General features: G+C 40.3%; 1 protein-coding gene across 6 annotated transcripts in view; it reads left to right on the top strand.

Moving 5' to 3' along the window:
* Positions 1-15,772, top strand: part of LOC134343916 (long-chain-fatty-acid--CoA ligase ACSBG2-like) — a 103,327-nt gene extending 87,555 nt beyond the window's left edge. For 5 of the 6 annotated variants that reach the window (XM_063042833.1, XM_063042832.1, XM_063042834.1 and 2 more), the window contains 2 exons: positions 2,967-3,213; positions 15,446-15,772. In XM_063042833.1, the coding sequence (XP_062898903.1) occupies positions 2,967-3,213; positions 15,446-15,540 (342 nt within the window). In that variant the 3' untranslated portion in view covers positions 15,541-15,772. The remainder of the gene's footprint in view (positions 1-2,966; positions 3,214-15,445) is intronic. The other variant, XM_063042831.1, reaches the window with a different exon arrangement.
* The last annotated feature ends 379 nt before the right edge of the window (positions 15,773-16,151 follow it).

Below are 16,151 nucleotides of genomic sequence, written 5' to 3' on the forward strand. Positions count from 1 at the left end.
CTGCCAGTCAGCCAGTCTTCCAGAATATCATTAAAAAAACTTTGCAACACGCACAAGATGCTGGAGGAACTCAACACGTCAGGCAGCATCTATGGAAAAGAGTAAACAGTTGATGTTTCGGGCCAAAATCCTTCATCAAGACTCAGGTCTCAGCCCAAAACGCCCACTGTTTATTCCTTTTCATACTTGCTGCTTGGCCTGCTGAGCTCCTCCAGCATTTTGTGTGTTCGCTGGAGGCTGTGTTGGGATTGCTTCTTTTTACAGTACATTTGGATGACAGGATTGATGGTTTTGTGGCGAAGTTTGTGGATGACATGAAGTGGTAGGTGATGTTGAAGCAGAGGTCTATCAAAGTTCTTAAACAGATTGGGAGAATGGGCAAAAAAGTGGTAGATGGAATATAGTGTTGGGCAATGTATAGTCATGCATTTCGGTGGAAGTAATAAAGGCATAAACGGGGACAAAATTCAAAAATCCAAGGTAGAAAGGGACTTGGGAGTCCTTGTGTAAGATTCCCTAAAGGTTAACTTGCAAGTTGAGTTGGTGGCAAGGAAGGCAAATGCAATATTAGCATTCATTTCGAGAGGACTAGAATATAAAAGCAAGAATATACGGAACTGAGCAAAAGTCTAAGCACCTTTAGATTTTTAATATAAATTTTGTTTTAGATGTGTTTTTTTGTTTTCTATATTTCAAACTTTTCTACTTCAAATAAAAACTTGATTACCTTGTAGCCCAATGCATGATCTGACAGGTGGTAATGATCAATAATTTAATGAGTTTAATGAACTAAACTGATTAACTGAATCAGAAATGGGTGTAGAAGGAATCAAACTGGATGAAGGACAACCAAACTAAAAGATGAGGGTGCGGCAGATGTGACAATTTAACCTTTAAATCGTCAACTCTTACACCATGGCAAGAGTGAGCGTAGTAACAAAACACAGCGGTTCATCTTGCATGGCGGCCACCTGCTTGGGTCTCTCCCAAAAAAGAAACTTTGCGCCAGACAGGAGTTCTAGCATGTGCTGTCCAAGTTCTGAAGACGCAGAAAGAAATGGGCAAGGTTAACCCAGAAACACAGCGGTTAGCCATGGTAACGGATATCCCTTCTAAATCAGAAGGAGTCCAGCACTGCTGTCAGTCTGAACTCACAGAAACCACTAGAACCAAAGTACACCTCTCTAGTTTGAAGAAGTCTTGTCGGAAGTGGTCTTCCTGGAAGAGTTGCTGCTAAAACTCCACTCCTCTGAAGTGGAAACAAAGCCAAGGGACTCACTTACACATACAAATATAAGGACTGGGTGCTGAACTAGTAAATGCTCTGACTAATGAGTCAAAATGTGAAATATTTTGCCTCAAACAGGAGGCAGTTTGGCCATAGCAGTGCTGGAAAGTGCTACACAGATGAGTGCCTGTAGCCAAAAGTGAAATATGGTGGGGGATTACTGTAGGTTTGAGAACAATTAGGCAAATGGAGTTGGTGATCTGGTCAGTATTAATGGAATCCTCTGAATCTTGAGCAGTAGAAGCAGATTCTCATCCATCACACAATACCATCAGGGAGGCATCTGATTGGTCCCAACTTAATTCTGTAGCAGGATAATGTCCCCAAATCCACGGACAAGGTTAAAAAGAATGACCTTCAGTGAAAAGAACAAGGAGTTCTGCAACAGATTGTATGGCCTTCACAGAGACCTGATCTCAACATCATCAAGGCTACCTGGGATTACATAGAGAAACAGATGCAAGCAAAACAGCCAAAGTCTGCAGAAGGACTGTAGCAAATTCTCCAAGATGCATGGAATGACCTACCAGTTTCTTATAAAGCTACCTGACAGTGTACCCTACGAGAACTGATGCAGCTTTAAAGGCAAAGGGCGGTCACACCAAACATTGATTTGATTTTGTTCTTTACTGTTTACTGCTCTTTATAGTAATTTTTAGATATTTATAAACTTTTTATTTAATTATTTTTGAATGCATGTTTGTTTTATATATATTTTTACATGTGTCTAATGCTTTTGCACAGTATTGTAATGCCAAGGCTTTATAAGGTATTAGGATTTCTTTAGGTGGTGAATCTGTGGAATTCTTTGCCACAGATGGCTGTGGAGGGCAAGTCATTAGGTATACTGAAAGTGGAGGTGGCTAGGCTCCAGATCAGCAAAGATGTCAAAGGTTACCGGGAGAAGTCAGGAGCATGGGGTTGAGAGGGATAATAACACAGCCATGATGGAATGATGGAGTGGACTTGATGGGCTGATTCTGCTCCTATGACTTTTGGTCTTATGTTTATTACGCTGAAGTGCAAGAATGTGTATGATTGGAAAAGTGCGGCCTGAGTATTCATTCTTAATTTAAATACAGAATGGTATGAATAGAAAATTTTAGCAAATGAGTGAAAAGGGTATCATAGTCAACTACAATTAAAATATTAGATAAACATAAGGCATTGTTACCTTATTCTTTATTTATTTCACATTAATTTTTCTAACTTCTTTTGACAACAAGTGGTCAATTACAATTAAAAAATTGAATGGTTAAGGGCTATGTTAGGAGAGAAGGATTACAGTGATCATGGAGTCATTTAAAAGGTGAAAGGGCTGTACTGTTGAACGTTCAAGGGTTGCACGTGTAATGTATATTTGAGAACTTCTTGATTCAATGTGATTTCAATATGATTCACCTGTCCCTTTCTGTAATAGCAATGGGGGAGGGTGGGGGGAGGAGTGGGAAATAAAATTAAAGCTGGAATATCTTCAGCAGTTTTGTATAGTAATGAAAAATTCATCTTTAGATATGCAGATCTATCCTTGTGAATTGTGGTGGCATTATACAGACGACCAACAGTCAAATACAATTAAAACATTAGATAAACATAAGGCATTGTTGCCTTTTTTTTTATTTCCCATTAATTTTTCTAGCTGTTTTTGTCTTTTTTATTCTTTTCCTCTTTTCACCAGTGTAACGTAGATAGTGAAACAGGAGCTCCACTGGATGAGCTGGCTCCTGCAGCTGTTGATTTCTGCCGGAAACTTGGGTGTGCAGTTACCAGTGTGGGGGAATTCGTGGAAAAACAAGATCCCATGATTGAGAAGGCGATTCAGAATGGAATTGATGCAGTGAATAGAAAAGCCACATCAAATGCTCAGAAAATCCAAAAGTGGATAATTTTGGCAAGAGACTTCTCAATTTATGGAGGAGAATTAGGTAAAATGATTGCTGAATTTGTATTGAGAAGTGACTGGACATTATTATATTTATTATTATATTATATTTATTATCATAGTCTGTGTGATGTAAAAATCTATAGTAGGCTTTCATTGGAAAATGCGGGCTACTGTTCATTGCTTCCATAGAGGTGGTAGGTAACAAATTCTTGGATTTTTATCCATGGCTGATGAAGAACAATATATTGTATGTCCAGCTCAGGCTGATGTAATTTGGAGTTCAAATTAAAAGAGAATCTACTTGTGATAGTACTGCTTTTGAGCTTTTGTGTTAAAGAAAGTCACAGGAAGTTGCTGGGTAGCATGATTACAAGGTTCATAACTATAAAAGTGGTGGTGTAGCTAGTGTAGAAGATTGTGGTAGGTTTCAACAAGATGTAGGCAGGATGCAGAGCTGGGCTGAGAAGTGGCAGATGGGGTTCTGTTAGGTTAAGTTGCAGCTTTATGAAACTCTGGTTAGGCAGCATCTGGAGTACTGTGTTCATTTCTGGTTGTCTCATTATTTAGAATGAGAAAGCTTTTAAAAGGGTGCAGAGGAGATTTACCTAGTTACTACTTGGATTAGATAGCATGTTTTATGAGGAAAGGTTGAGTGAGCTAGGGGCCTTTTTCTAGAGGTAACGATAGAAGTGTATAAGATGATGAGAGGCATAGATAGTCTGGACAGCCAGTGCCTTTTTCCTAGGGTGGCAATGGCTAATATCAGAGAATATCTTTTTGAGTTGAGTGGAGGAAGGTTTAGGGGAGATATCAGAGCTATTTTTTTTTAAATACAGAGTGGTCAGTGTCTGGAATACACTGCTGGTGTCGTGGTTGAGGCTTATTCATTAGTAACATTTAAGGTACACTTAGGGTAGGCATATGGGTGGATGAACATTGAATAGTTAAGGGCTATGCAGGACAGAAGGATTACAGTGATCATGGAGTCATTTAACAGGTGGGCTGAAGGGGCTGTACTGTTCTATGTTTAGTGTTATTGTCAGAAAAGCCAAAGGGTTGCGAGTGTAACGTATATTTGATGAAATCTTTGAATCAATGTAATTCACCAACCCCTTCCTCAAGTAGCAATGGGGGAGGGTGGGGAAGTGAGAAATAAAATTAAAGTGGCGATATTTTCAGCTGTTTTAAATATTAATGAAAATTATTCTTTAGATATGTAAATCTATTCCTGTGAATTGTGGTAGGCACGATACAGAAGACCAATTAATTCTGAATAGAACAACTCTTTGAAAAGAGAATTCACTTAGTTGTACCCTGATACTTCTCTACTTCTGACTCTGTGCCATTACTGTCTCTTTCTGCAAAAAGGTCTGCAGACCTTTTCTTTATAACTCAGTTGATTACTGAGTCTCTTCTACCAGCCCTTCAGCCAGTAAACTCCATATTATAAATTCCAACAGCTTGCATATGTGATGCTGCAGCAGTAAAGTTTATCATTTTACCTGTGTATATGAGAATAACCTCGACTTTGACCTGGTTCATTCTATGATCTGATGACCTTTCATTTTCTCTCCTTGACACCCCAGTGCATCAATCTGCTCATAAAGTCCCAATGTTGCTCACTAAGATGAAGTGCTTTTTCATTATTTACTGCCTTGAGCATTTCTTTTAGCTTCCCTAGTTAGTCTGTGCACTGAATTCTACCCAAGTTTCTTATCCAACATAATTCTTCTCTCATTTCACTCTAATGCTACCATTTTCCTCTTCAAGAAGGGAGAAATTAAAATGTTGAAAATAAAGGAACAGCAGTATCCAAGAAATCTTGGAACAGCTTAAATACAAATTTCAGTTCAAGCATTTCTAGTGTAGAATTTATAATACAGGAATATTTGAAGGGTGAACATGGTTTAAACACTATTAAGCATGACTAATGTCAATTGACTTTAAAACATTGCTGGGATAGTATGGAAATTCTTCTCATCTGTGAAATGTTGCTGTCATTGCTAAACTGTGGCAAAGTTTCCATTGCTCTAGATGATGTCCTCCAAAGTCACTTTTATTTTAACTATATCATTATCTTAAAGCTGGAATAGTCTTGCTCCAATTTTTCTCTCTTCTTAATTTAATAACAGGATGTGAATTTTGCTGGTTATACCTGTTCCTAATTGTCTCTGAACTGAGGCAGCAGTTAGTGTCATTAACACTGATGGAATTGAGTCACATAAAGGCCATCCTCTTGATATTTAAACATCGGTCGGCTAGATGGTTTGAGAGTTGAGAGATTTTGCTGTTGTTTTTGAGGATGTGACTAAACACATTGATGAAGGAAGAGCAGTAGATGTACCGTATATGGATTTCAGCAAGGCATTTGATAAGGTACCCCATGCAAGGCTTATTGAGAAAGTAAGGAGGCATGGGATCCAAGGGGCCATTGCTTTGTGGATCCAGAACTGGCTTGCCCACAGAAAGTAAAGAGTGGTTGTAGACGGGTCATATTCTGCATGGAGGTCGGTGACCAGTGGTGTGCCTCAGGGATCTGTTCTGGGACCCTTACTCTTTGTGATTTTTATAAATGACCTGGATGAGGAAGTGGAGGGATGGGTTAGTAAGTTTGCTGATGACATAAAGGTTGGGGGTGTTGTGGATAGTGTGGAGGGATGTCAGAGGTTATGGCGGGACATTGATAGGATGCAAAACTGGGCTGAGAAGTGGCAGATGGAGTTCAACCCAGGTAAGTGTGAAGTGGTTCTTTTTGGTAGGTCAAATATGATGGAAGAATATAGTATTAATGGTAAGACTCTTGGCAGTGTGGAGGATCAGAGGGATCTTGGGGTTCAAGTCCATAGGACGCTCAAAGCAGCTGCATAGGTTGACTCTGTGGTTACGAAGGCATACAGTGTATTGGCCTTCATCAATCGTGGAATTGAATTTAGGAGCCGAGAGGTAATTGTTGCAGCTATATAGGACCCTGGTCAGACCCCACTTGGAATACTGTGCTCAGTTCTGGTCACCTCACTACAGGAAGGATATGGAAGCCATAGAAAGGGTGCAGAGGAGATTTACAAGGATGTTGCCTGGATTGGGGAGCATGCCTTATGAGAATAGGTTGAGTGAACTTGGCTTTTTTTTCTTGGAGTGACAGAGGATGAGAGGTGACCTGATAGAGGTATATAAGATGATGAGAGGCATTGATCATGTGGATAGTCAGAGGCTTTTTCCCAGGGCTCAAATGGTTGCCACAAGAGGACACAGGTTTAAGGTGCTGGGGAGTAGGTACAGAGGAGATGTTAGGGTTAAGTTTTTTACTCAGAGAGTGGTGAGTGCGTGGAATGGGCTGTCGTCAACGGTGATGGAGGCGGATACGATAGGGTCTTTTAAGAGACTTTTGGATAGGTTCATGGAGCTTAGAAAATTAGAGGGCTATAGGTAAGCCTAGTAATTTCTAAAGTAGGGACATGTTCAGCCCAACTTTGTGGGCCGAAAGGCCTGTATGGTGCTGTAGGTTTTCTGTTTCTATTGCTCTGATTCATTTAATTTAAATTCCCTGGGATTTGAACTGGTCTTTTTGAGGTGTTTTTGTAATTTAACCACTGACATTGTTATCTTTTGGCTATTTTGAAATTAATGTTTTGTAATAAAGAAATCTTTAAGAATCACACAATTTGGTTAAACGTATTAGAGCATGTTACCATTTCTTTAATCAATATATATAAGTCCCAACTAGAGAGAATACAAAGCAGGATCTCCTATTAAGGAATGAGACAGGGCAGGTGACAGAAGCGTGTATAGGAGAACACTTTGGATCTAGTGATTGTAATGCCATGACTTTCAAGATAATTATGGAGAAGGGTAAGACTGGTCCTCAGGTAGAGATTCTGAATTGGAGCAAGGCATCAGAAAGGATATTGCAGGTGTGAGTTGAGATGGGTTGTTTTCTGGCAAAAGGATGCTTGGTAAGTGGAAGGCTTTCAAAAGTGAAATATTGAAAGTACAGAGTTTGTGGGTTCCTGTTAAAATAAAAGGCAAAGCTAACAGGTTTAAGGAACCTTAGTGTTTGAGGAATATCAAGGTCTTGGTTAAGTAGGAGGTGTATAGCAGGTATAGGCAGGAAGGAACAAATGAGGCATTAGAGAAGTACAACAGATGCAGTAAAGCACTCAAGAGGGAAACCGGGAGGGCTGAAACAGATATATTAAGAGCAAAAGAAGAGCAAGGGACAAAATTGGTCCATGTGCCAGTGAAGCCAGAACTCCTGAATATCCTCTAAGATTATACTGTTTAATTCATGGCTAAGGATTGGTGTAGGAGGGAGGGTATAAGATTTTTGGATCATTGGGCTCTTTTCCAGGGAAGATGGGACCTGTACAGAAGGGACTGTTTGCACCTGAACTGGAGGGGGACTAATATCCTAGTGGGAAGGTTTGTTAATGCTGCATGGTGGGATTGAAACCAGAGTGCCAAAACAGTTAATGGAGAGGTTGTGGAGGCAAATGTTGGCAAGACTTCAGACAAAGTTAGGAATCAAAAATTTGAGCATGATGTGACTAGTGTCCTGAGCTGCGAATATTTCAATGCAAGAAGTATTATAGAAAAGGCGGATGATAGTGCTGAAGATGAGGTGGCTGGTTTACAAACAGGCAATGTGTAGTGAGGAGAGGCTGTTGATAGGGCACAATTGCAGTCAACAGGATGAGTTGCAATGTAAAAGGCAAATAAAATCAATAAGGGTGAATACAGGACTGAAGGTGTTATATTTGAATGTGTGCAGAATACAGTATAAGGTAGAGGAACTTGTAACACGGTTGCAGTTTGGCAGGTATCATGTTGTAGACATCACTGAATCATAGCTGAAAGATTACAGCTGGCAGCTTAATGTCCAAGGATACACATTGTATTGAAAGGATAGGCAGGAAGGCAGAGGGGGATGGCATGGCTCTGTTGGTAAAGAATAAAATCAAATCATTAGAAAGAAGTGACATGGGGTCAGAAAGTGTTGAATGGTTGTAAGTAGAGCTAAGGAACTGCAAGGGAAAAAAGATCCTGATGGGAGCTATGTGTAGACCTCCAAACAGAAATAAGGACTTGATCTACAAATTACAACGGGAGATAGAAAATGCATGCCAAAAGTGCAATGTTATCATAGTCATGGGGGATTTCAATATGCAGGTAGATTGGGAAAATAAGGTTGGCGCTGGATCCCAAAAGAGTGAATTTCTAGAATGTCTTCAAGTTGGCCCCTAGAGCAGCTCATGGTTGAGCCCACTAAGGGATCAGTTAGTATGGATTGGTTGTTGTGCAATAAACCAGGATTGATTAGAGAGCTTAAGGTAAAAGAACTCACAGGGGCAAGTGAGCATAATATGATCGCATTCACCCTGAACTTTGAGAAGGAGATGCTAAAGTCAAATTTATCAGTATTGCAGTGGAGTAAATGAAATTACAGAGGCATGATAGAAGAGTTGGCCAGAATTGATTGGAAAGGAACACTGGCAAGGATAATAGCAGAGCAACAATGCCTGAAATTTCTGGAAGGAATTCGGAAGGCACAGGATATACACATATCAAAGAGGAAGTATTCTAAAGGCAAGATGACAAAACTGTGTCTTAACAAGAGAAGTCAAAGCCACCATAAAATCCAGAGAAGGTATATAATATAGCAATAATTAGTAGGAAATTAGCGAATTGGGAAGCTTTTAAAAACCAACAGTAGGCAACTAAAAAATGTCATTAAGGTAAAGATGGAATACAAAATAAGCTAGTCAATAATATTAACTTTCCTCAGATACATACAGTATAAAAGAGGAGAGAGTGGATACTGAACCACTGGAGAGGTAGTAATGGGGGACAAGGAAATGACGGATGACTGAATAAGTATTTTGCATCAGTCTTCACCATGGAAGATACTGGCAGTATGGTGGAAGTTCCAGGTGTCAGAGGTTATGATGTGTGAAGTTACCATAACTAGAGAGAAGGTTTTTGGGAAACTGAAAGGTCTGAAGTTAAAAGTCACCTGGACTAGATGGTGTACACCCCAGGATTCTGAACAAGGTGGCTGAAGAGATTGTGGAGGCATTAGTAATGATCTTTCAAGAATCACTAGATTCTGGAATGGTTCTGGAAGACTGGAAAATTGCAAGTGTTACTCCACTCTTCAAGAAGGGAGAGAGGCAGAAGAAAGTAAACTATAGGCCAGTTAGTCTGACCTCAGTGGTTGGGAAGATGTTGGAGTTGATTATCAAGGATGAGGTCTCAGGGTACTTGGAAGCACATGATAAAATAAGTCATAATCAGCATGGTTTCCACAAGGGAAAATCTTGCCTGACAAATCTGTTGGAATTCTTTGAAGAAATAACAAGCAGGATAGACAATGGAGAATTGGTTGATGTTGTGTACTTGGATTTTCAGAAAGCCTTTGACAAAATAGCATACATGAGACTGCTTAACAAGCTATGAGCCCATGGTATTACAGAAAAAGATTCTATCATGGATAAAGCAGTGGCTAATTGACAGGATGCAAAGCATGGGAATAAAGGGAGCCTTTTCTGGTTGGCGGTGACTAGTGGTGTTCCACAGGAGTCTGTGTTGGGACTGACTCTTTTTACGCTATATGTCAATGATTTGATTTGGATGATGGAATTGATGGCTTTGTTGCAAAGTCTGCAGATCTTATTCAGATAGGTGGAGGGGCAGGTAGTTTTGAAATAGAGAGGCCTCAGAAGGACTTAGACAGATTAGGAGAATGGGCGAACAAGTGGCATAGTGTCAGGAAGTGTATGGTCATGCACTTGGTGGAAGAAATTAAAGGTTTGACTATTTTGTAAATGAAGAGAAAATACAAAAAACTGAGGCACAAAGGGACTTGGGAGTCCTTGTGCAAGGTTAATTTTCAGGTTGAGACTGTGGTGAGGAAGGCAAATGCAATGTTAGCATTCATTTCAAGAGGACTGGAATATAAAAGCAAGGATGTAATGCTGAGACTTTATAAAGCACTGGTAAGGCTTGACAAAGTATTGTGTGTGGTTTTGGGCCTCTTATCTTTCAAAGGATGTGCTAAAACTGGAGAGGGTTCAAAGGAGGTTCATGAAAATGATTTCGTGATTGAATGGCTTATCTTAGGAATAGCGTTTGATGCCTCTGGGCCTGTATTCACTAAAATTCAGAAGATAGAGGGGTGACCTCATTGAAACCTATCGAATGGTGAATGGCCTTGAGAGAGTGGATGTGGAGAAGATATTTCCTATTGTGGGAGAGTCTGACCAGAGGACAGAGCCTCAGAATAGAGGAGCGTCCTTTTAGAATGGAGATGAGCAGGAATTTCTTCGGCTAGAGAGTGGTGAATCTGTGGAATTCTTTGCCACAGGCAGCTGTGGAGGCCAAGTCTTTATGTATATTTAAACTATATAAACCATATAACAATTACAGCACAGAAACAGGCCATCTTGGCCCTTCTAGTCCGTGCCGAACACTTACTCTCACCTAGTCCTACCAACCTGCACTCAGCCCATAACCCTCCATTCCTTTCCCTTTCCTGTCCATATAGCTATCCAATTTAACTTTAAATGACGATATCGAACCTGCCTCAACCACTTCTGCTGGAAGCTCGTTCCACACAGCTACCACTCTGTGAGTAAAGAAGTTCCCCCTCATGTTACCCTTAAACTTTTGCCCTTTAACTCTCAACTCATGTCCTCTTGTTTGAATCTCCCCTACTCTCAATGGAAAAAGCCTATCCATGTCAACTCTATCTATCCCCCTCATAATTTTAAATACCTCTGTCAAGTCCCCCCTCAACCTTCTACGCTCCAAAGAATAAAGACCCAACTTGTTCAACCTTTCTCTGTAACTTAGGTGATGAAACCCAGGTAACATTCTAGTAAATCTTCTCTGTACTCTCTCTATTTTGTTGACATCTTTCCTATAATTCTGTGACGAGAACTGTACGCAATACTCCAAATTTGGCCTCACCAATGCCTTGCATAATTTCAGCATTGCATCCAAACTCCTATACTCAATGCTCTGATTTATAAAGGCCAGCATACCAAAAGCTTTCTTCACCACCCTATCCACATGAGATTCCACCTTCAGGGAACTATGCATCAGGGTTGATGGTGGATATGCAATGGCAAGCATTTAAAGATCGCATGGATGAACTACAACAAGTGTTCATCCCAGTTTGGCAAAAGAATAAATCAAGGAAGGTAGTGCACCAGTGACTGACAAGGGAAATTAGGGATAGTATCAATTCCAAAGAAGAAGCATAAAAATTAGCCAGAAAAAGTGGTTCACCTGAGGACTGGGAGAAATTCAGAGTTCAGCAGAGGAGGACAAAGGGCTTAATTAGGAAGGGTATAAAAGATTATGAGTGAAAACTGGCAGGGAACATAAAAACTGACTGTAAAAGCTTTTATAGATATGTGAAAAGAAAAAGATTGGTTAAGACAAATGTAGGTCCCCTACAGACAAACAGGTGAATTAATTACGGGGAGCAAGGACATGGCAGACCAATTGAATAACTACTTTGGTTCTGTCTTCACTAAGGAGGACATAAATAATCTTCCGGAAATAGTAGGGGACAGAGGATCCAGTAAGATGGAGGAACTGAGGGAAATACAAATTGAAGGGATTAAAGGCAGATAAACCCCCAGGGCCAGATGGCTGCATCCCAGAGTGCTTAAGGAAGTAGCCCAAGAAATAGTGGATGCATTAGTGATAATTTTTCAAAACTCTTTAGTTTCTGGACTAGTTCCCGAGGATTGGAGGGTGGCTAATGTAACCCCACTTTTTAAAAAAGGAGGGAGAGAGAAACTGGGGAATTATAGACTGGTTAGCCTAACATCGGTGGTGGGGAAACTGCTAGAGCCAGTTATCAAAGATGTGATAACAGCACATTTGGAAAGCGGTGAAATCATCGGACAAAGTCAGCATGGATTGTGAAAGGAAAATCATGTCTGACGAATCTCATAGAATTTTTTGAGGATGTATCTAGTAGAGTGGATAGGGGAGAACCAGTGGATGTGGTATATTTGGATTTTCAAAAGGCTTTTGACAAGGTCCCACACAGGAGATTAGTGTGCAAACTTAAAGCACACGGTATTGGGGGTAAGGTATTGATGTGGATAGAGAATTGGTTGGCAGACAGGAAGCAAAGAGTGGGAATAAACGGGACCTTTTCAGAATGGCAGGCAGTGACTAGTCGGGTACCGCAAGGCTCAGTGCTGGGACCCCAGTTGTTTACAATATACATTAATGACTTGGATGAGGGAATTAAATGCAGCATCTCCAAGTTTGCAGATAACACGAAGCTGGGCGGCAGTGTTAGCTGTGAGGAGGATGCTAAGAGGATGTAGGGTGACTTGGATAGGTTAGGTGAGTGGGCAAATTCATGGCAGATGCAATTTAATGTGGATAAATGTGAGGTTATCCACTTCGGTGGCAAAAACAGGAAAACAGATTATTATCTGAATGGTGGCCGATTAGGAAAAGGGGAGGTGCAACGAGACCTGGGTGTCATTATACACCAGTTATTGAAAGTGGGCATGCAGGTACAGCAGGCGGTGAAAAAGGCGAATGGTATGCTGGCATTTATAGCAAGAGGATTCGAGTACAGGAGCAGGGAGGTACTACTGCAGTTGTACAAGGCCTTGTTGAGACCACACCTGGAGTATTGTGTGCAGTTTTGGTCCCCTAATCTGAGGAAAGACATCCTTGCCATAGAGGGAGTACAAAGAAGGTTCACCAGATTGATTCCTGGGATGGCAAGACTTTCATATGATGAAAGACTGGACGAACTAGGCTTATACTCATTGGAATTTAGAAGATTGAGGGGGGATCTTATTGAAACGTATAAAATCCTAAAGGGATTGGACAGGCTAGATGCAGGAAGATTGTTCCCAATGTTGGGGAAGTCCAGAACGAGGGGTCACAGTTTGAGGATAAAGGGGAAGCCTTTTAGGACCGAGATTAGGAAAAACTTCTTCACACAGAGAGTGGTGAATCTGTGGAATTCTCTGCCACAGGAAACAGTTGAGGCCAGTTCATTGGCTATATTTAAGAGGGAGTTAGATATGGCCCTTGTGGCTAAACAGATGAGGGGGTATGGAGGGAAGGCTGGTACAGGGTTCTGAGTTGGATGATCAGCCATGATCATACTGAATGGTGGTGCAGGCTCGAAGGGCCGAATGGCCTACTCCACCTATTTTTCTATTATTCCTAGATCCCTCTGTTCTACTGCATTCTTCAATGCCCTGCCATTTACCATGTACTATTTTAATTAGTCCTATCAAAATGTAGCACCTCACATTTATCAGCATTAAACTCCAGCTGCCATCTTTCAGCCCACTCTTCTAACTGGCCTAAATCTCTCTGCAAGCTTTGAAAACCTAGTTCATTATCCAGAACTCCACCTATCTCAGTATCATCTGCATACTTACTAATCCAATTTTCCATCCCATCATCCAGATCGTTAATGTATATGACAAACAACATTGGATCCAGTACAGATTGCTGAGGCACACCCCTAGTCACCGGCCTCCAATCTGACACACAGTTATCCACCACTACTCTTCCATCCAGTCACTGCTGAATCCATTTTACTACTTCAATATTAATACCTAACGATTGAACCTTCCTAACTAACCTTCCAGTGGAACCTTGTCAAAGGCCTTACTGAAGTCCATATAGACAACATCCACTGCTTTACCCTCGTCAACTTTCCTAGTAACCTCTTCAAAAAATTCAATAAGATTTGTCAAACATGACTTTCCACACACAAATCCATGTTGACTGTTCCTAATCAGACCCTGTCTATCCAGATAATTATATATACCATCTCTTAAGAATACTTTACAGCAATTTACCCACCACTGACGTCAAACTCACAGGCCGATAATTGCTGGGTTTACTCTTAAACCTTTTTTAAACAATGGAACAATTTAAGGCAGAGGTTGATAGATTCTTGATTGGTCAGGGCATGAAGGGATATGGGGAGGCAGCAGGAAATTGGGGCTGAGAAGAAAATTGGATCAGCCATGATGAAATGGCAGAGCAGACTTAATGGGCCAAATGTTGAAAAGGGTAGGACTTAATTCTCTGGAACATTGGAAAATGAGGGGAGATTTGATTATGAACTCCGCCATGGACGGTCTGAAGCCCATCTGCAAGAGGAAGAGGGTTGGGCACGGGGCGAGCAATCCCATACCTTAAAAACCCAGTGCAAAAGAAATGCCAACAGAAGCTCTGAAGAACTCATTCTGGCAGAGGAAGGATTTTTGAAGATGGGCTACATCTGGGACAACTTGAAGGACTGGCCCAGGACACAGGAATCTGGTGAGCTGCTGTATACAAAATTATGAAGAGTATATATTAAATGAATGCGGGCAGGCTTTTTCCACTGAGATTGGGTGAGATGATAACTAGAGGGCATAGGTTAAAGTTGAAAAGTTAAATATTTAAGGTAAATTTGAAGAGGAACTTCTTCACTCAGAGGGTGGCGTGAATGTAGGAGGAGCTGCCAGAAGTGATGGATGTGGGTTCAATTGCAACATTTAAGAGAAATTTGACCAGATACATGGTTGAGAGGGGTATGGAAGGCTATGGTCCAGATGTAGTTGGATGAGACTAGGTAGAACAACAGTTCGGCAAAGATAGATGGTTCAATGGATCTGCTTCCGCACTGCAGTGCTGTATGACTCTGACTTTGTGAGGCCAACAATATAATTACATTTTCTGTAGAAATTACAGCTCGAGTCTTCTGTTACTTTCAGCCATTTTATATGATGCCATGGAAGGGCAAATGAAAGAAACTTGAAAGTCACTAAACTGTCTGAAGCTGTACAAGTATAATAATGAATCTTTCAGCTTCACATGAGCAAAAGAAAGCCTGTAATGTAAATGATGGTATTTTTAAGCATAGTTCAGAGAGACTGACAGCTTTATATAAATTGCATTTGTCACAATACTTATGATATATCGATGATGATGAATTTTGAGTGTCATTTAGATGCTGAAAAGGAGACGCATCAGGATGAAGGATTTGGCACAGTCCACTCTAGCTGTAGGGAACCTGCCAATTAAAGCAGACTTGATCAAATTAGCTAAATGACCCAATCCTCTAAAGTAATTGAGTGTGTGTCTTTCACATTGGGAACCTGATGTTAATGTAGATTGACCTCTGATAAATGTTACATGAGAGAGCAGCTTTATAAATGACAGCTGGAACAAAGAAATGTTCTTTCAAATTTGGATATTTTACATTCTTTTGGTTGTATTCACAGGTCCAACACTGAAAGTGAAAAGGTCTGTTGTGGCGAGCATGTACAAAGAAGAGATTGATGCTTTTTATACTGAGTTGAATCTTTCTGCTGATTAGAAGATTAAAAAAATCCTGGTGGTTAAAAATAATAAAGTCTGGCAGATTTTGTAATATTATCTTCAAATGAACAAGAAATTGTGATTAATTTCACTGTTTATATAATCTTTAGGTATAGGATGTGATTTGATGGTGTAAACCACTAAATTGTAATTTCCTGTTGTTTTGTTTATACGTAATCACTTGCTTCCTGCTTTTATTGAGAATTAAACTGACCTGCTAAATTTTAATGATTTAAATAGTGCAATTTGTGTGTACTGAGTGTAGTTCTCTGCTGTCCAGGTACTTGATGTGAACTCTGAGTAAGTCGAGCAACCTAGAGAAGTCTATACAAGTATTTTCACTTTGGCTTTTCAGCTATCCTAAGTATTAATTGCTGGGGTATTTTGAAGTGAATTCTGAAATATCTAGCTGAAGTTTTTTTGTAAAAATGGTAAATGTTAGAAATAGGCACCAAGGAACTCTACATGGAAGTGGGCCATTCACCCCACCATATTCATGCTGATCAGTGTTTAATCATATCTGTTAATTCTATCTTCCAGCATTTGACCAATATCCTTCAATGCCAATATTATTTAGTGTTTGTCTGGATTCCTCTTAAGTGCTCTCAG

Source organism: Mobula hypostoma, chromosome 3, assembly GCF_963921235.1.
Source record: "Mobula hypostoma chromosome 3, sMobHyp1.1, whole genome shotgun sequence".
NCBI classification, from domain to species: domain Eukaryota; kingdom Metazoa; phylum Chordata; class Chondrichthyes; order Myliobatiformes; family Myliobatidae; genus Mobula; species Mobula hypostoma.